Source organism: Lutra lutra, chromosome 16 (genome assembly GCF_902655055.1).
Source record: "Lutra lutra chromosome 16, mLutLut1.2, whole genome shotgun sequence".
Lineage (NCBI taxonomy): Eukaryota > Metazoa > Chordata > Mammalia > Carnivora > Mustelidae > Lutra > Lutra lutra.
In genome coordinates this window covers 34,237,959-34,259,120 of record NC_062293.1, presented here as the reverse complement: position 1 = coordinate 34,259,120, position 21,162 = coordinate 34,237,959, and the positions used below count along the sequence as shown (strand labels likewise).

At 38.0% G+C, this 21,162-nt stretch overlaps 1 protein-coding gene across 10 annotated transcripts in view; it reads right to left on the bottom strand.

The window, feature by feature from the left end:
* RPS6KB1 (ribosomal protein S6 kinase B1) overlaps window positions 1-20,994 on the bottom strand; it is a 53,482-nt gene extending 32,488 nt beyond the window's left edge. For 2 of the 10 annotated variants that reach the window (XR_007123606.1, XM_047709317.1), the window contains exons 1-5: window positions 20,727-20,994; window positions 12,459-12,508; window positions 11,333-11,453; window positions 9,750-9,818; window positions 1,524-1,671 (exon numbers count right to left, since the gene is read on the bottom strand). Coding sequence is in view for 9 of the 10 variants with exons in the window: in XM_047709317.1 (XP_047565273.1) it covers window positions 1,524-1,671; window positions 9,750-9,818; window positions 11,333-11,453; window positions 12,459-12,508; window positions 20,727-20,867 (529 nt within the window). In the remaining variant the exon portion in view is untranslated. Of the gene's footprint in view, window positions 1-1,523; window positions 1,691-1,905; window positions 2,551-9,749; window positions 9,819-11,332; window positions 11,454-12,458; window positions 12,509-20,113; window positions 20,222-20,726 lie in introns of those variants that run through there. The other 8 variants (XM_047709318.1, XM_047709309.1, XM_047709313.1 and 5 more) reach the window with 8 other exon arrangements.
* Window positions 20,995-21,162: the final 168 nt, after the last annotated feature.

The following is a 21,162-nucleotide window of genomic DNA, read 5'->3' as shown; positions in this document are numbered from 1 at the left end:
AAAAGCTCTTTGTTACAGCAGAATGCCAAATAAATGAATGAGGCATGATGGAATAAGAAAAATCACTTGGCAAACATTACAGTTAATTGTTTCAAGCAAGAATCAATGAATGCTAAAACTGTAAGTGAAAGCTTGATGAGAGACAAGATATTTCGATAATCCCAAAGTATCTCAAGATACTTATTCATTACAAAGGGTAAACTTCACCAGGGGAAAAACTGGCCAACACCACCTTATAAATGTGATCAAAGTGAACATCAACAGCAATGGGACAAAGATATAACATCATGTACCTCCTGATCTGACAGAAGACATAAGGTCACTTCGATGATCCTCCCCAAATGCATAACCTGAATCTAATCTTGAGGATACATCAGATAAGCCCAAATTGGTGCATTCTACAAAATAACTGGCCTATATTCTTCAAAAATGTTAAGGTCACAAAAGATAAAGACTGAGGAACTGTTTAGGTTAAAGGGAACTGAGAGATATTACTATATCAATGTTAATTTCCAGTTTTGATAACTTTAGTAGAGTTAAGATACTGTCATTAATTTTAGAAAATATAAACTGGAGCATTTAGGGGTAATGGGAAATCATGTCTGAAACACTCGCTTAAGCAATCCAGAAAAAAAAAAGTGTGTTTATACATATACATGTATATATATATACACACACACACACACATATATATATACACACACACATATATATGTATACATATACAGAAGGAGAGAAAAGAAGGATGAAACAAAACAACTGTAAAATGAAAACACTTGGGGAATCTAGGTGAAGGGTATGTGGGAAGTCTTTGTACTATTTATGCAACTTTTCTGTATAAATCTGAAATTGTCAAAATAAAGTTACTCAAAAAACGGCAACAACAGTCACAAAAAAGTTGCTAAATTCTGCATCTTTCTGTTCCATGTTACAGGCCACTGTGGAACCTTTTTTTCAGAAAACTCAGATATCTTGGCTGGAAATAGATATCTGTGATTTAGAAATGATAAGCAACAAGGTTTGAGGAGGTAGTAATCCCTAGAAATTGTGGATGTCTTCCTATGTAAACTGCATAGTCTAACAAAAAAGCTACATCTAACCAAAAAACTCTGTTTAGAGATGCAATTTTGAAAATACTCAATATCTTAAATACTCTCAGTAAGTTTTCCATTTGAGTTTAGAAATGCTTTGATAGTTCATTGGAATTATAGTATCTTACCCCAGCATAGTCAATGTGATGGCTCTGTATCAATTAGGTGTTTGTTATTTTAAGTATGAGGACAAAGGGATTAGGATTAAGATAAAATTTTACAGATGGGGAAAAAACCTAACCTTTAAAGTTCTTCATATTTGTCTGCAAAAAGAAACACATAGTCATATCTAAATTCCTTATGTCAATGTATTTGTCAATTTTAAGAACTATTTAATCACACTGGGGAAAAAGCATTTTTCCATTGGAAAATAATGTTTAACCCAGTTTCTGGAGCAAATGCAAATAATTACACCAAACTGAGTGTACTGACCGCTGAGATACTCAAGGATGAGGTAGAGTTTTCCACCAGTCTGAAAGGCATAAATTAAATCCACAATGAAGGGATGCTTTACTTCCTCCAGAATATTCCGTTCTGCTTTTGTATGAGCTGTATCTTTAGCATTTCTTACTATCATTGCCTAAAGGAAAAGAGATGATCTATAAGAACAAAACAGTAGACATTTTTATTCTATAGTAACTGGAAATTCTATTTTGTGCTCTTCTTGCCAATAGTTTAATATTTAATATAATTAATTTAATTATAGTTCCCACCAGAGACTGAGATAGGAGTAATGGAAGACATTCACTTCTTATATATATCTGCACTGTTTGGATTTTTTGCACCGAACATGTAAATAACAACCTAAAGATACCTTTTTAAAAAATGTAAACAGATGAAGTTTATTCATATGTTCACTAATTATTCTATGTCTACTATGCTCCAGGCTCTGTAATAAGAAAGAAGAACGAACAGAAGTCTCCAGCTATTAGGAGTCCAAAGTCTCAGGGAAGAGAGAGAAGTCAATGCAGGTAAACACAAGGTGCTATGGGAGAACAGAGGAACTACAGCTGACATGGCAAGAAGTGTTCTGGGAGGCGGCAATACCTAAACTGTGTGATGAAAAATTATTAAAATGAAACACAGAGGATAAAAAAAGCATTTCCAGTGCAAAACAGGCTTGACAGGACATGTCTAGGTAATCTATAAGTAGTTCAGTACGGTTAGAAGTGACTAGCCATTAGGCTGGTGTTGTAGGTGGAGACCAGGAAATGCAAGGCCTAGGTACCTAGGCAAAAGCGCTTGAATCTTATCTCAGAGGCAGAGGAAAAATGTTGAGGTTCTGAAAATGAGTAATCTTTGGCTTTAAGACAGTTTTAGTAGTAGTTCGGAGTTTTAGGGAAGAAATGAGACCAGCTGGGAGGCTAATACAGTAAACTAAATTAAGTAAGACCTGTACCTAAAAAAATGAAGGTGGGGGGCACCTGGGTGGTTCAGTTGGTTAAACGTCCAATTCTTGATTTTGGCGGCTCTGGTCATGATCTCGGGGTGGTTAGACTGAGCCCTACATTGGGCTCCACGTTGGTCATGGAGCCTACTTAAGATTCTCTCCCTCTACCCCTCCCCACCCCACCTCTCTTAAAAAGAAAGAAAGAAAGAAAGAGAAAAGGAAGGTGGGAAAAAAGAAAAAGGTATCATCAGCACTTGCTGACTAGGTTGAGAAGAAATGATGATACCATGGTTTCTGCATAATTAAAAGGACAATGGTTATCATTCAATAACAGGAAATGAAAATCAAAAGAGTTTTGGGAAAATGATGCATTATTTTGGATATGTTAGGTCTAAATTCTAGGACTAAGTTCTGGTACATCTCCAGTAACATGAAAAAGCATATACACAAGATTAGTAGTTGCAATATTATTCGTAAAAGTGCAATATTAAAAACAACTTAAATGGCCATGTATAGAATACTAGATAAAAACCTATGGACTATCTACCTAATGTGTAAAAAAAGCTTTAAAAAGAATGGGGAGGGGCGCCTGGGTGGCTCAGTGGGTTAAGCCGCTGCCTTCGGCTCAGGTCATGATCTCGGGGTCCTGGGATCGAGCCCCGCATCGGGCTCTCTGCTCAGCAGGGAGCCTGCTTCCTCCTCTCTCTCTGCCTGCCTCTCTGCCTGCTTGTGATCTCTGTCTGTCAAATAAATAAATAAATAAAATCTTTAAAAAAAAAATAAATAAAAATAAAAAGAATGGGGAATTTCTCTGTGAAACCAAGGTACAAAAGAGCATACATGGCATAACAGTATTATAGTATACCACCTTTTGTGTCAGAAAGGGGAGATAAGAATATGTACGTGTATCTCCTTATATCTTCAATAAGATAACTAAGATAAACCAAAAGCTAATGACAGTGGAAAGGTAAAAAAAAGTAATAGGACTAGACTTCTGAGAACACCTTCTGAGTAAAGCCTCAACGCTTTTAGCTTACCTGAAGTTTTTTTTTTCTGTTACCTAAATCAAATATTATTGTGATTATAAAATGGGGGTTTCTGAATTCTGAACCATGCTGATGTTTTATATATTCCAAAAATAAAATTAAATCAACAAGGATGGGTGAGGGAAATAAAACTGTGAACACAACAGAAATAAATAAATGCAACTAAATAGGGGCGCCTGGGTGGCTCAGTGGGTTAAAGCCTCTGCCTTTGGCTCGGGTCATCATCTCAGGGTCCTGGAATCGAGCCCCACATCATGCTTTCTGCTCAGTGGGGAGCCTGCTTCCACCTATCTCTCTGCCTGTCTCTGTGCCTACTTGTGATCTATCAGATCACAAGTAAAAATAAATTTATTTATAAATTTCTTATAAATAAATAAATCTTTAATTTAAAAAAATAGTAAATAGAATCACGTAAGTAAACAAAACAGAGTTTTCTTAGCTTCAATGTAAGAGAGGTAAATTAAGGATGAATTAAGTAGAGACCACTGAATTCAGCCATTAGGAGATTGGTGGTGACAAGAGTTTCATTGAAATAGTAGAGTCATTAAGTCAAAATAGAGTGAATGAAAAAAATAATAAAACATGACTTCTCAAGAAACTCAGCTAAGAAGGCAAAGAGGGTAGAAGCTATCGAAAGACTTTGTATGAAAGAAGGATCTGTTTTACGAAATATGGCAAAAGCATGAATATACGTAAACAAAAAAAGAAGTCAGGACAGAGGATGGAAAAACAGAAAGAAATGACAAAGATCCCTAACAGGCAGAAAGGGATGGGATCCAAAACATAAGCAGAGGGCTTAACCTTGGAAAGGAGGAGGAATACATCTCCTACTAAACACTGGAGAGAAGGAAGTAAAAACAAGTAAAAATGCAGATTAATATGGTATGAGGGGTAGGGATTAGAACAGGAAGTGGAAGGAAATCACATGTGACAGCCTCAAATAGGGAGAGGCAGTGTACTAAAGAGTTAAGAGGGACTGATAGCAGTTATAGAAAATGAAAGAAGTTGTCTGGGGACATGGAGAAAAAAAGTTGGTGGGGCGCCTGGGTGGCTCAGTCAGTTAAGTGTCTGCCTTCGGCTCAGGTAATGATTCCAGGGTCCTGGGATCGAGCCCCACATCGAGCAGGGAGCCTGCCTCTCCGTCTCCCTCTGCCTAACACTCTCCCTGCTTGTGCCCTCTTTATCTCTCTGTCAAATAAATAAATAAAATCTTAAAAAAGAGAGAGAGAGAGAGAGAGAAAAAGCTGATGAATACTTAGGGTCCAAATGATTTGGGTACTATGAATTTGTCCTAGCAGCAATCTATAAGATTATGTGATTTCTGCCAGCAATGCTCAGTAGCTGAGATAAAAGAATAAAGGAATATTAACAACTGAACTATTAGGAGTAGGACTTTCCTAAACATAAGGTCAATGGGGCTAGCAAGAACTAAAACGGCAGATCATGCTGATTACACCAGATTCAGAATAAAGTGAAATAAGAAGGGGGTTAAGAACTTTAGCAAAAAAACCCCCAAAACAGTCAAAGAACTAAAAGGTTGAGAGCCAAAGACCAAGCATTGTGAGAATAAAGAAGTGAGAAAGTTATTGTTCTATTATAGTCCAACACTTCAGAGGTGGAGAATACAGCCATGGGGGCTGGTAAAGTGGAATGGAGGTGAAAGCTGATAGAGTTGAGATCAGGGAATTAGAAGGCTGGGCTACTGATAACTTATTTAATATAAGGACAGCAAAGATATACAGGATGACAAGGTTTAGAAGTGAGAAAAAAGAATGATAAATACTGAGGGAGGTTTCAACCTCAAAGTAGAAAGGATTTTGACCACAAGATAGAAAAAAAAATTGTAAGAATAAGCTTAACAATTCTTCCCTTGAATTATATGGTAAGCAGAGTGAGAGGGAGAGACCACATTTGCCTCAAATGCTATATCTTAGTATCTAGCATAATGCCTGGCACATTACCAGTTCTTAACTGATTCAATAAAAGAAGGAATGAAACAAGTATGACCAATCTGTTAACCACAAGCCTTTAGCCAAACAGTGTAAAATTTACAGTGTGGGCTAAACTAATGCCATGGGCAACAGTACTTTGCTTCCAGGGTCCATCTTTGTTGCAACTGGTAGGAAAGAGAGTCTTTTCCTCAACATTCCACCCTGAGAAAATACCCAAGTAGTATCATTCTTGTAAAAAAAAAAAAAAAAATCCTAGAAGAACTGAAAATTTCAGACAAACTGTCCAGATGTAAACACCATTTAAGATAAAGAGACATGTGCGGGGCGCCTGGGTGGCTCAGTGGGTTAAAGCCTCTGCCTTCGGCTCAGGTCATGATCCCAGGGTCCTGGGATCGAGCCCCAGATTGGGTTCTCTGCTCAGCGGGAAGCCTGCTTCCTCCTCTCTCTCTGCCTGCCTCTCTGCCTACTTGTGATCTCTCTCTGTCAAATAAATAAATAAGAGACATGTGGTTCTACTCTGATTTCATCTTCAAGGCTGGAAAAAGACATGTTCTTATCACATACCGAGTTCAAGAGGGTTAATAATAATAAAATCAGAATAAAGAAGCTCGAAGGCAGCATACCATCATCTAGTTAGGAATTAAAATTCTGGACTTAACCCTAGCACCTCTTCACTTTCATTATTTATACTGTGAGCTTGTTTTCAGGGATAGCAAGGAAAACATTAAACAGCATCTGACTCTCTAGCCACGCTTGGGGAAAGAAAAACCCTGAGATTGGGAGGGAGTGGTAACTAAGCACATGAAGAGGCAAGCAAGTTAGGTCTTAGATACCTGGGGCCAAAAAGGACATCTAACATTTAGCAATAATTAAGTCTATGGATTTCCCAGTACACTGTGCCTATCCACCATCAGTGGAAAAACAACACCCTCTTCTTTTCATTTAAGGTGCCCATGCCAGAAACATATTTGACTCAAGACAGAATTGTGACTAATTATGGTCAGCCTTGATTATAAAATATATCAAAAGGAATAAATTAACCTAATAATCTTGACCAGTACTTCTTTCAACATTTCTAGGACAAGCATTATTATATTATCTCCATCATTAATCTCAAATGATTCCAATGGGAAAGCCAGACAGCAGATTAATACTGACTTATTAATACAGAAAGTAAAGTTCAGAATATCTAAACTGCTTCTTTTAAGACAATCACCAGGGGTGATTTCAGCTGGCTCAGTCAGAACAGCATGTGACTCTTAATTTTGGGTCATGAGTTCAAGCCCCACGTTGGGTGTAGAGATTACTTAAATAAACAAACAAACAAATTAAAAAAAAAAAGACAATCACCAATAAAGTTGTGGTCCTATTTGTTCCTCAGCTTTTAAATTAATAAGTCATGTATAATGCTTAAGTAAAAATAAGGAAGATAAAGACTGAAGTATTACAAACCTTGTAATTTTTGTTAAAAGTCATTTTGATTGTCTTTTAATACAGTTTTCTACTAAGACTTGTTTTAAGACAGTGTGATCTTTCCAGAAATTAATCCCAAACAAAAAGAACAAGAAACCAAACACACATAACCCATTTTCAATAAAACTAGGAAATGCATTTAACTCCACACATCAGGAGGTAAAGAAAACAGAGTGGGATAAAGCAATGGTACATGACTCAGTGGAGTAGAATATGATCAAACCTAAATGCCTGCACAGAGAACTCAAAAGAAGTTGATTCCATCTATAGAACCCTAGTAGGTTCAAAAATTGGAGACAAAAATAAAAAGCAAGAAAGGAAAAAAAAAGTCATTAGGGACTGTAGAAGGCAGAAGGTAGAGGACTAAAAATAGGTAGATTACTAGCACTTGGAAAGGTGTACTCTCCAAGAAAAAAAAAAAAAAGAGTGAAATATCAGATACAGAGTGAAGTGCTAAAGTAAAAACTTGACTTCAGTGAAGGTCTGCGTATTGGAAGGTTAAGATCTTCATCTCTTCTCTCCCATCCAGCTCCAGGATGCTTTTTCTATGCAAAAGAATAGAGGATCTTTGTCAGCACCAACTGACTACAGAAAATGATATTTGGAGGTTCTCAGTCAATTGCCAGCTAACCACATGCCTTCCTACACATATGGAACTTCTGATCAGCTTTTCAGAGTTTTACTCTTAAATATGAACAATCAGTAAAGGACACCAGGCATCTAAAGAAGACCTTTGACATGGAAGAAAGAGACTAAATCATACTTAAAGAAAACAGGAACTTAGAAAAGAGATCTAATGCCTAGAAAAAAAGGACATTTCAAAGAATTATCATTAATACCCTCAGAGGAATAAGATAAGATAATGTACTCATAAAACAGTTGCTATAAAAAGAAAAAGTCAGTTACGTGTCTACCTTCAGCTTGGGTTATGACCTCAGGGTCCTGGGACTAAGCCCCATGTCAGGCTTCCTGCTCGGCTAAGAGTCTGCTTCTCCCTCTCCCTCTGATACTCTGCCCCACTTGTGCTCCATCTCAAATAAATAGAAAATCTTTTTAAAAAAATAAATAAATCGGGGTGCCTGGATGGCTCAGTGGGTTAAAGCCTCTGCCTTCGGCTCGGGTCATGATCCCAGGGTCCTGGGATCGAGCCCCGCATCAGGCTCTCTGCTCAGCAGGGAGCCTGCTTCCTCCTCTCTCTGCCTGCCTCTGCCTACTTGTGATCTCTCTCTCTCTGTCAAACAAATAAATAAAATCTTAAATAAATAAATAAATAATAAAAATAAAATAAAATAATAAATAAAAGAAAAAGAAAAAATGGCAAAGCTCCGAGGAACCACAAATATTATAGCTCAAAAAAATCAGTAAAAGGATTAGAAAACAAATTTCTAGAAAAATCTCAGAAAGTAAACAAAAAGACAAAGAAGCAGACAAATGGAAAAGATAAGAAAAATAGATGATCAGTCCAGGAGGTCCAATATCCAACTAACTATAAATCCAAGAATAGAAAATAGTAGAGGGGGAAATTATCAGAGATCATATAAGAAAACCTCCCACAGATTAAAGGACTGGAACTCTCAAGATTCAAAGAGTAAAAATAAAGAAAATAATAAGAATCAAAGGAAGATAAATACACCACTGTAAAGAATTTAGAACGGAAACTAAAGAAAATTTTAGATATTTTAAAAGAAAAATAGATCTCTAGGGACACCTGTGTGGCTCAGTGCATTAAGTGCCTGCCTTTGGCTCAGGTCATGATCCCAGGGGCCTGGAACTGAGTCCCACATCTGGCTCCTTGCTCAGCGGGGAACCTGCTTTTCCCTCTGCCTGCCCCTCCCCCTGCTTGTGCTCTCTTCCCCAGCCCTGACAAATAAATAAATAAAATCTTTTCTTTTTAAAAGACGTTAAATATACAAATAAATAAATAAATAAGAAAAATAGATCTCTAAAGAAATGGGAATTGAGAGTGCCTGGGGGGCTCAGACAGTTAAGTGTCTGCCTTTGGCTCAGGAAGCCACTGGTAGATGGTTACCACAAGAGGGAACAAGGGAATAAACTACGATAAAGGAAGATATGGGATCCAGGACACAAAGAATCCAACACTGATGGAGCCAAGGGGATTCCAAGGATTGTGACCAAAGTCCAATAATGGCAGCTATGCCTCCAGAGCTACCAATACAGACAGGAATGGAGGACAGAAGGTTTTGATGGGATATCTACAGGAAAATAAATGGAACTGATAGACAACCTAGTAAGTGGGACCACAGAACATTGACCTAAACAGAGTTGTTGGAAGGCATGAGAAGACAACAGCAGACTCAAAGGAAATGAAGCAAAATCAGAATATGGGGAGAAAGGAGGAAGAAGTAAAAGAGAATAGAGTGGAAATCAATACATATTTCAAAACTGCTGTATTAAGTGACAGCAGAACATGCCTATTACTTAGAAATGGAGACCAGAACAAAGAGCTAAAAGAGTTACCTCAGAGGAAAATTAAAAGAGCTCTCCTCTCCATGTTCACTAAGCAGAAAACATGAATACCAATAATGAAACATACCTCACATTCTAAGAGGACTTGTAGTATTGTGTTAGAAATAGATTTTCTTGACTGAGAATTTTAGGCCAAAATGTGGATTTTATAGCAGTTAACAATAAAGTTGGGGAGAGATGCCTGGCTGGCTCAGTGGAGCATGCAATTCTTGATCTCAGGGTCATGGAGTTCACCTCCTATGCTGGGCATGGAGCTACTTAAAAAAAAAAAAAAAAGGGAAAAAGGACCAAAAAGGAGGGAAGGAATCACCTTTTTAAGCACCTTCATGGCAAATATTTTCCCAGTATTTGCTCCTGTTACTTTTCGTACTTGAAAAACCTGGATAAAAAATAAAAAAGTGTTTGTTACTAAAAGCTAAACTAGGTTAGTCACACTCCCCTAATGCCTATTTATAGGAAGCAGATACAACAGTTTATATTCTTACAAAAACTAGTAACACAAAGACTGTGCAAAAATGATAAGCTCAAAGAGCAGACTATATTAAAGCTTTAGTAATGAAATCTGACAAACATGGGACTGTTCTATTTGGTCTGCTGACATCTGGTGGCAAAGTCGGTCAGTGATCATCTAATAATGAGTAATCTATATAACTTCATACACAAAATCCAAGTTTGCTTGGAAAAAGCTATAATCAGGGTTCCCAGAGGCAGAATACCAAAAGTAAAAATTATAAAATATTTTATAAATTTCTTCTAGGAATGCCACTGTTCTTGCTTCACATAAAACTTTAATAATAGTTGACAGGAATTACTGTTTACCTATTCCTTAAAATGGCTAACTATATAAAACTTTATCATGCAATAGCTAAAACAATGTGAGACTCAAAGTGCATGTGTTCCACATTCAAGATGATTAGAACAAATCAGAATGTGTCCTTAAGCCTAAGAAGAAACTACAAATGTCATGCAATGAAAAAATTAACACTACACAGTAGCATAAATAGTTCTTAAACTTAACTACTAAAATGTTATCCAAAGTCTACCTTTTGATAAAGAATAGCTAGGTATAAATTTTCCTGGGCAGCACACATAAAGATAAGGTCATAAGTTAGAAAGACGTGGGCAAAACATGAAGCTAACCAGTTCTCCTCCTTTTTCTTCTCCCTTCTTACATTCTTCAGCTTCCCTAACTCTAAAGCTCCAAATACTGCAAGTCAAAGAAAACCAATTCAGATTTAGATCTCAGTAACAGTTAGCAATATGCCATGCCCATTAAAAGTAAGGAGTGGTTTGTTTTTTAAGAGGATACCTATAGAGGATACCCTTTAACCAAAAGAAGGAAGGATTCCTCTAATAACAGACTTTGACTGGCAACGTTGTCTATTTATTTATTCAACAAATATTGACTGAGTGCCTATTATGTGTCACTCTTTTATATTTATGTTGGGAGGAAGAGAACTTCTGTACATCTTCCAAATAATATCAGGTTAAGCGATCATATCCTTTGCTGATAGCTAGCAAAGACTGAAGAGGACTGCTGAACAAGTATATACAGGGCGGGGGGTTATGGGGGTAGGGAACAAAAAAATGAAACAAGATGGGACCAGGGAGGGAGACAAACCATAAGAGATTCTTAATCTCACGAAACAAACTGAGGGTTGCTGGGGGTGGGGGAGTAGGGATAGGGTGGCTGGGTTATGGACACTGGGGAGGGTATGTGCTATGGTGAGTGCTGTGAAATGTGTAAGCCTGATGATTCACAGACCTGTACCCCTAGGGCAAACAATACATTGTATGTTAATAAAAATTTAAAAAAAAAAATTAACCTATCCCCCACCAAAAATTAACCTACCCAAGACAGACAAGAGCTCTTATTTCAAAAATACTTCCTACCTTTCCATAGCCCCCTTTACCAAGTACCCGAAGTAGCTCAAAACATTCTGGTCTGATTTTTTCTGGCCCTCTGTTCACACTAGTTTCCGAAATTTCAAATTTCTCACAATGTTCCATGCCACTGAGAAGAAAATTAAAACCAAAAGTAAATTCTCAAAAAGTTAAATTACCTTCAGTTTACTATAATTTAATCCAAATAAGTAAAAAGGAAAAGGTACATAACAACAAATTTACTATCTGGACTTTAAATAAACTAATGATTCAATGACAAGGTAAGTCAAGATTAGGATGACTTGATAATTGCTTATCTGCTTATTTACAGAATATGCTACTTATTTTTTGAAACATCAAGCACCCCCAAACTAAGATAAATTAGAACAAGTTTATTGAGCAAGTTGACAAAGGAAAAAAGTCTTCTGGCTATTCATATTTAGTTCATTCAAAATGTCTATGAGACTAGGTATTATCCAACTTCATTTAGCAACTTCAGAAAATCTGGGAACTTTGTAAAAGTACCCGATTAGTTCAAGTCTTTATGCTACAAAAATTCTTGCTAATAGAATGTATCCATGCACCTTTCCATATCTACTATTAGCTTGCTTTAAAGACTCCAAAAGTGGCATTTAAGTGGCAATTTGTCCCTTCAATGCTTTTTATATGAGAGATCTTGGTCTACCCCCAACCCATGGTTTTTACTTAAGTTTGGGGTATAGAGCAGATTAATCACCATTTTCACTTAACAGAGTTTGCCTAAGATGGCTTGAGATCTCTGTATGAATGACATATTACAAGCAAAACAAAAAACATTTGACTTTGAAGGCATTTCTAAAAATTTTATTTAAGTAAGAAAGTTGACTCTATTAACCTAGTAAAAATTTCTAACCCATTCAGACTCATATTCAGTCTAGTGTTAATCAGGATGAATATCTTTCTCTTAAAATCTATATATGATCTCAAAACCTGGATATATTACTATATTAGAGCTAAACTCAATAAACCAAGTTTACATATATGACTAGATAATTAAGAACAGATTACTGGAATCACATGATGGCTACAAACTAGAACTTATAAAACCTACTTGTAAAGAAAGACAGCACAATGAAATCTTTTCATATAAACTTACAGTTCATATGGTCCAACTCCCCCATGGTCCATGCTTTCATTTAACTGACCCTGAAAAATACATTAAAGTTGTAAAAATAAATAATCTCATAAACATAAAATCAAAATATGTAATGCTTCACCCTACTACTAAAAGAGAAATGAATGAAATAAACCAGCTTAAAAATTCTCTATACTTTAATAACAGGCAAATGTCATGATGAACAAAATAAGGTACACAGTACCACAGGGATTTCACTTTTAGTTTTCTATGATAGTTACGCTACTGATGCTACCCAATAATGATCTACAAAAAAAAACTGGATAATAGCTCCTTTAAGAATTACATTTATTCAAAAGATAAATTTTGTGTATTGTGAAACTAAAGACACCATATTTTTTTTTTTTAATTTGACAGAGAGAGATCACAAGTAGACGGAGAGGCAGGCAGAGAGAGAGAGAGAGGGAAGCAGGCTTCCTGCCGAGCAGAGAGTCCGATGCAGGACTCGATCCCAGGACCCTGAGATCATGACCTGAGCCGAAGGCAGCGGCCCAACCCACCGAGCCACCCAAGCGCCCCTAAAGACACCATATTTTAAGTATGAATTACTAAATCAAATTATTTACATAAAGTGCTATTCTGATATGATTCTGATACACAAGACTAACTTAACATGTAACTACCACCTAACTAAGCCTATAGTAACCACAACTAGTCCAAGACACTGTACTGTATGATGTGGCTGATCAAAGCAAAATAATTAAGCATCACCCTCAAATTGTCAAGAGTCACGCTGGCTGAACATTTATTCTGACCACAGTATAGATCTAAATAAAAGACATTCCAAGTTCATGGATCTGACAACTTAATACTGTTTAAGATGGTTATACTAACCAAACTGGTATATAGGTTCAACACAATCCTATCAAAATCCCAGGTTTCTTTCTTACAGAAATTGACAAGCTGACCATAAAATTCATACAGAAATGCAAGGGATCCAAAATAGCTAGAACAATCTTGAAAAAAGGAGAACAAAGTTGGAGAACTGACATTTCCTTATTTTAAAATGTATTTACAACAAAGCAACACCAATGAAGGCAATGAGATACTGGGATAAGGACAGACATACAGATGAATGAAATAGAAACCCTTACATTATGGTTAACTAATTTTTGACAACGATGCCAAGAAAATTCAATGGGAAAGAGACAGTCTTTCAATAAATGGTGCTGGAACATTTGGATATCCACATGCAAAAAAATTACTTCAGTTCCCTACTTCACACCATATTCCACCACACTAAAAAATTAACTTAAAATTCATCACAGGCCTGGGGTGCCTGGCTAGCACAGCTGGTTGGATGTCAGACTCTTGGTTTCTGCTCTGATAGTTATCTCAAGGTCGTGGGATTGAGCCCTACATCAGGCTCCACACTTAGCATGGAGTCTGCTTGGGATTCTCTCTCCCTCTCCCTCTGTACCTTCCTGTTGCATGTACATACTCTCTCTCAAATAAATAAGTAAACCTTAAAAAAAAAATTGGTCATAGGCCTAAATATAAGAGCTAAAACTACAAAACTCCTACAAGAAACCTAGAGTAATTCTTCATGATCTTGGGATAGGCAATGATTTCTTAAGACACATCATCAAGGTGCGCCTGAGTGGCTCAGTCAATTAAGCATCTGCCTTTGCTTAGTCATGATCCCAGGGTCCTGGGACAGAGCTCCATGTCAGGCTCCCTGCTCAGCAGGGAGTCCGCTTGTCTCTCTGTCCCTGCCCCCACTTGTGCGTGCGTGTGTGTGTGTGTGTGTGTGTGTGCGCGCGCGTGCATGCTCTCTCTCTCTCTCTCGGTCACTGTCTGTCTCTCTCTCAAATAAATAAATAAAATCTTTAAAAAAGACAGATCACCAAAAGCGCAAATGATTCAAGAAAAAAAAACCAATAAACTGGACTTATTCAAAATGTAAAACTTTTGCACTTCAAAAGTTAAGAAAGTGAAAAGAAAACCCACAGAGTAAGAATATATAAGGAACTTCTACAACTCAAAAATTTAAAAATAACCCAATTTTTAAAAAGTATGTTAGAATCTGAACAGGTATTTCTCCAAACAAGATACACAAATGGTCAATAAGCACCTGAAAAAATGTTCAACATCATCAGCCATTACAGAAATGCAAATGCAAATCAAAATCACACTGAGATAACCCTTCATATCCACCAGGATGGCTATAATTAAAAAGACAGAAAAGTAAGTTGGACAAGAAGCAGAGAAATTAGAACACTGGTAAACTACTGTCAGGAATATAAAATGGTACAACCTCTTTAATAGTTTGGCAGTTTCTTGAAAAATTATACATAGACTTAACATATAACCCTGCAAATCTACTCATAGGTATCTACCCAAGAAAAATAAAAATATATGTTCCATAAAGAGTTGGGTACAAATGTTCTTAGCAGCATTATTCACAAGTCAAAAACTGGAACAACTGCAATGAGTATCAACTGGTGAACTCATAAATAAAATGTGGTTGACACATACAATGGAATACAACTTGGTTCTATGTACATACTACGACATAGCTGATCTTCAAAAACGTCATGTTAAGTGAAAGAAGCCAGACACAAAGTCCGCATACTGAATGATTCAATTTATATGGAATGTCCAGAAAAAGCAAATTTACAGAGATGGAAAGTAGACCACTGGTTACCTAGGGACAGAGGTGGCAATAGTGACTCTAAATGGGCACAGTTTCTTTTAAGGCGATAAAAATGTTTTAAAACTAAATTGCAGTGGTGGTTGTACAACTCTATAAATATACTAAAAGTCACAGGATTGCCAAAAAAAAACTTGGCAGCAGAAATTCAGTTATGAATATTATAAAATATAGCTTTAAAATAAGTATTCTTGAATACAGTCTGTTTATGAGTCTTTCAATTTATACAAAAGGATATCCCTTAATTGGGCTCTCAATAATGTTTTTTTAAGTGCTGAATCACTAAACTGTATACCTAAAACTAATATTACACTGTAGGCTGACTAACTGGAATCTAAGTACTTTTTAAAAACGGTAAGTTTTGGGGCGCCTGGGTGGCTCAGTGGGTTAAGCCGCTGCCTTCGGCTCAGGTCATGATCTCGGGGTCCTGGGATCGAGCCCCGCATCGGGCTCTCTGCTCAGCGGGGAGCCTGCTTCCTCCTCTCTCTCTGCCTGCCTCTCTGCCTGCTTGTGATCTCTCTCTGTCAAATAAATAAATAAAATCTTAAAAAAAATAAAAATAAAAATAAAATAAAAAAATAAAAATGGTAAGTTTTTAAGTTTTTATTGAACATTTTAGAATAATCTATAAAATGTTTAGTTGAACATTCTTCCTTCAAAGGTACCAGTACACATTCAAGCTACACAAAGAAAACTGATAGTATTCTTAAACAAGGGATGCTTAAATGTCCCCCCAAAACTGTAAGTCTTCAGCCAAAATTTACTCATGGTGTGAACAAGTCAGGATGAAGGCTAATACTAGGCATGTATGTTTCAATGTTAGACTGAGCTAAATGGATGGGGCAATACCAAGGGGAAAAAATTCTTGCAGTTTCAACTTGATACAGTTTCTTTTGGGGGGGTAGGAGTAGTTATGGTTAAAGGTTTTTTTGGTTTCCAGTGCTTCACATATAATAGCTTCACTTTAAAGACAAAAGACTAACTTCTCTCAAATGTGATAAAGGTAGTAATACATAATTGTTTTTACTTTAATGTTAGTTTTACTTAATTTTAAATTAAAGACCACAGGGTAGTTAACATAAACCATGACTTTGAAGCCACCTAGAAAGATACGGCCTGCGGCTATAGTTCATTTCCGAAGCCAGCCAGGCCTGTATTACCACCTCCATCTGTGTTTATAACTTCCTACCGTTACCTTCTGGAGCAGAAGCATTTGAGGCACAATGCTTTTCTGTGGCCCACGTGACCTTTAGAAAAGTCTCACACCTGAAGCATCAGGCTAACATTATATAATAACTAGACAACTCTTTCATAGGAAACTTTTCAGTTAGATTTTTTTTCCTCCGCTTTAAGCTTTATGACTTTTTATGACTTAATGCTTTTCTTCATGTGCTACTATGATTGACAACATGAATCCTGCTCACCTAAGGAACTATTCAAGGTATGTTTCAAACCACCCACCAAACTATTTCCCAAGTTTTAAGTTAAAATTGTATATAAATTCAACTTAATATGCCTAAAATCCCAATCCAAGAGAGAACATTTCATAAAATGTAAATAAGTTGTTACACAATGGGTGAAATAGCCTTAATCCAGATATTCATTATACGGTTTATCCACTTGCCTGCTTGTCACAGACATTTCATTATAAAATAAGATTCAGTAAATCAATGAATTGGGAGAAAAGGAGTAAACCTTGCTCAAAATCTTGAGCTACTTAAAACTGCTTTATAATGCCTATTATAATGCAGGATAACTACTGATGTTTTTCTATAATTTTTCATAACAGTGAATATTTGCTCTAGCACTATATTTTTCAAAGCACTAAAAAATTTTAAACTTTTTGCTCAATAAAAATCTGATATCCCAATCTGAAACTCATGCAGTAAGCTTCTGTGACTACTTCAAATTTTGAATTAGTAGAGTAAAAATTAAGGATTAGTACTGTTTTTGTGTCTCTATAGAAAACAGAAGTTTACAACATCTTCAAAATCTAATGAAAATCTCTAGAGGAAAACTTTCCCTTAAAGGTTTCAACTCGCTCTCCCCAAATTATACCATCACCAGTGAAAAACAAACAAAAAAGATCCAAACCTACCCATCCAGCCCCCTCCCAAAAAACACTCTTACCCATTGCTTTTTAATATAGTCTTTTGAGGTAGTCAATCAGGGTCTTTTCTTAGTTAAGAGACATTCAGCTTTATCCATAAATGCTTTCATTTACTGTCCTCATGAGGACATCCTTTACTCACTGAAGAATTAACTATGCTGTATAAACATATATATTAGCTATTATAAATTTAGTCAGTATAACATATCTAAGAAGGCATATATCTCTAACTAGGACCAATAATTTTTTAAAAACCCTACAGTTTCAAAAATGCAGCACCTCTGGTATAACTGCATTTATCAAGTCTCTAGGCAAAAACGAGGGTAAACTTGAACGTTTGGTTTTTTGACAATGAGTAAGACTGACAAGCTGTATTTCCATGAACAAGCTAACTGCTTAATATGCCAGAATATTTTAAGAGGACAGGGACACCTGGGTGGCTCAGTTGGTTAAGCAGCTGCCTTCGGCTCAGGTCATGATTCCAGCGTCCTGGGATCGAGTCCCGCATCGGGCTCCTTGCTCAGCAGGAGCCTGCTTCTCCCTCTGCCTGCCATTCTGTCTGCCTGTGCTTGCTCTCTCTCCCTCTCTCTCTTCAAATAAATAAAAAAAAAATCTTAAAAAAAAAAAAAAAAAGAATATTTTAAGAGGACAATATTTTACATACTTTAACTCAAATAATCCTCATCTTACAGAGAAGAAAAAAGTGTCAGATTAAGCAATTTATTCTAAGTCAGACAGTCAGGGGCACGTGGGTGGCTCAGTCAGTTAAGCGCCTGCCTTTAGCTCAGGTCATGATTCCAGAGTCCTGGGATAGAGCCCCATATTGGGCTCCCTGCTTGGCGGGGAGCCTGCTTCTCCCTCTCCCTCTGCCTGGTGCTCTGCCTGCTTGTGTTGTCTCTCTCTCAAATAAGTAAAATCTTAAAAAAAAAAAAAAAAAAGTCACACAGTCAGTGACAATGCCTAGAGGGATTTGAATTAACTTTTAACCCACCACAAAGAGGTACAGAATGAACAAGACAAGTAAATGCAATGAAGAAGCTGTGCAATGAAGCCTTCAGGCTGAATGGAATCAGAAGACACTACCAGGGGCGCCTGGGTGGCTCGGTGGGTTAAGCCTCTGCCTTCGGCTCAGGTCATGATCTCAGGGTCCTGGGATCGAGCCCCACATCGGGCTCTCTGCTCAGCACTGAGCCTGCTTCCTCCTCTCTCTGCTGCCTCTCTGCCTATTTGTGATCTCTCTCTCTCTCTCTGTCAAATAAAAAGAAAAAAAAAAAACTTAAAAAAAAAAAAAAAGAAGAAGAAGACACTACCAGTTAACTACTAGTTATCTATATAGTCTTGAGCAATCACTTCTCTGGTTTATGCCTCGGTTTCCTTGCTATACAATGATGAAGTGGGGCTTCTCGGAGACCAATGTTTTAAAAGCTTGTGTACTAAGTGTTGCATATTCACAACTATCCAGATTTTCCAAGATTCTGAACTTCTCTTGTTTTTCAGAATTTTTATATTTTGTTTTAGAGAAACCTGGATGTCACTGCATTTCCTCAAGTGGCCAACCCAATCCCATTCTCAACTCTTTTCATTTGTCTACCTTGAGGAATCTCTTGGAAAAACACATTCAAAAGAAATATTTTCAACTCCAAAAGCATTGCTAAGTAAGATATATTCTATTGAAGGCTCTTCCTCAAAATCCTCTTTACCTTTGCTTTTTCTCCAAAGTTCCCCTCCCCAGGGTAGTGGTCATATTTCTTTCTCTTTCATATTTCTACCAATTTCTCTGGTCTCCTCTTCCACACTCTCTCAAAACCTGTTTGCTCGTACCCAACAAAATGAATGTACAGGAGCAGGCCAAAACACATCTCAAGGAGATCCCATTTCATAACAGAAATCTTAATACAGTGTTTTACTTTCAACTGCTTTAACATCTCCTGAATTACCCAGTTTTCTCCCTTGCCCCACTCCAAAGCCGCTGCCATATGGAGCCAATATAATTAATGAGAGTATGCAATACATAGTGAAAGTAATTCCATATCTGTTTCAAATTGTATGTAGTGTATCAGGTATTAAGAGGCTACCTGGAATTCTGCAGGCAAACATACTAAAAAGTATACAACTCAATACCCACCTTACAAACTGTGATTTTTATTTACACTCATTTCATTATGAAAAAAACAATATTATTTCAGCCCACTTAGTTTCTTACAATGTTCAAAGCTCTTTTTTTTACAGCATCTCAATCTTTTGGCAACAAGCAGGGAACAACTTACTTTCCAGGAAAGGAAAATCAGGTGAGGAAAAGAAGTTTCTTACATAGAGCAAATATCTGACACCAGTCCTTAACTCATATGCTCACCTAGACAGTGGGATTTAAAATCTAAATTATCATGAGGTTACCACGGGTGAACATTTGCCCAGAATCAGTGACTTAGTATGACAACAGTATTTTTGAACTTCAAGTGCAATTTGTGATTTTTCAATAACTTTATCTTGAAAAAAGAATGGTATTCCATAAAGAATAACAAACTATTAAGACAGCAAAGGTAAAACCAAGCTATGCATTAGGAAAAAACAATTCTAAATTTAGTACCCTAAATTACAGCAAGGAAAGCCCTCACACCACCATTCACAAGTCTCAGTACAAGCAATTTATTTTTGGCAAGCCAAATCACAGCTGTCAACGCTGGTTTTTTTCCACCCCCAAATTACACAAAGTATTTTGAAAAAATGTAGACATCTTCAACTAGGGGAAAACTTACAAATGCCGTGTGCCATTATAAATGCTTTAAGAAAAAAAAAAAGCCACACGGAAGAGGGTGTTTAAAAAAAAAAAAAAAAAAAAGCAAACAAACAAACCCTGGAAGATGCAGCAGAGCCCCCTTGCTCCCGAAATAAAACTCCTGGTGGCTGTAACAGCAGCGGCAGCGCTACTCCCGACAGAAGTTTTCAGCTGTCACTTCTAACAGCTGAGCGCTTCCTAGGAGAGAAGCGACAGGCCGAGAAGAGAGGTGGTTGTGGGAGGTCTGAAGATTTAATACTTGAAAACTTACACTCGAAGGGAAACCCTTCCGCACTTCACCTGCACTTAAGGGACACCCAGAAAGCGCAGTCCCCCCCCCCCAACACGCGCTTACACCACTCGCGCCCCGCCACACTCAAGTTCAACAGCTCAAGGAATCGACCACGCGCCCTTTCTCGTTCCTTCCACAAATAGACTGCTCCGGGCTGCGCTGATCTGGGGCTACAGGCGCGACTTGCACCTGCGAGCCCCGAAGCGGCCTCACACCTAGGGCCAAGTCCGCCCCACCCGCTCCCCTACCTCGGACCGCGCGGCGCCTACACTCCTCCTGGAGACTACTCGCGCCCCCGCTTCCCCGGGTCTCCGAGCTCTCCGACGCGCCGGGCTTCCAGGGCCCGCGCCGCCGCCCTGGCCCTGTCACCTCGGGCCCCCCGGGACCCCGGGCCTCACCCCCTCCTCCAGCTCATCCTCAGAGCCCGCGTCCTCTGGCTGGTCCAGGTCTATGTCAAATACTCCTGCCATGTCCTCAGCTTCCCTGTCTCGGAAGTCCGGCGCTGGGTAAAAGCCGTCCCGCCTCCGTCGTCGCCTCATGGGCCCGGACCCGCCGCAGCCACCGCCGCTGCTGCCGCCATCACCGGCTGCTTGGGCTCAGTGCGTCTGCGCCTAGGCCCTAGACTGGCTCCTCAAGTTCAGCGCTAGAGCATGCGTACAAGGTTGTGTGAAGCCGAACTGCGGGCAATGAACATGCGTAGAGCTATCGCCTGGAGCCAGGTACTGGCAGAAACATGCGCAGATCCCCGACCGAAGCCGCTTGAGGTAGCTAGATCATGCGCATTGTCGGCTAAAGCTTTTGATGGACAATGAGCATGCGTACCTAGTCTGAAGT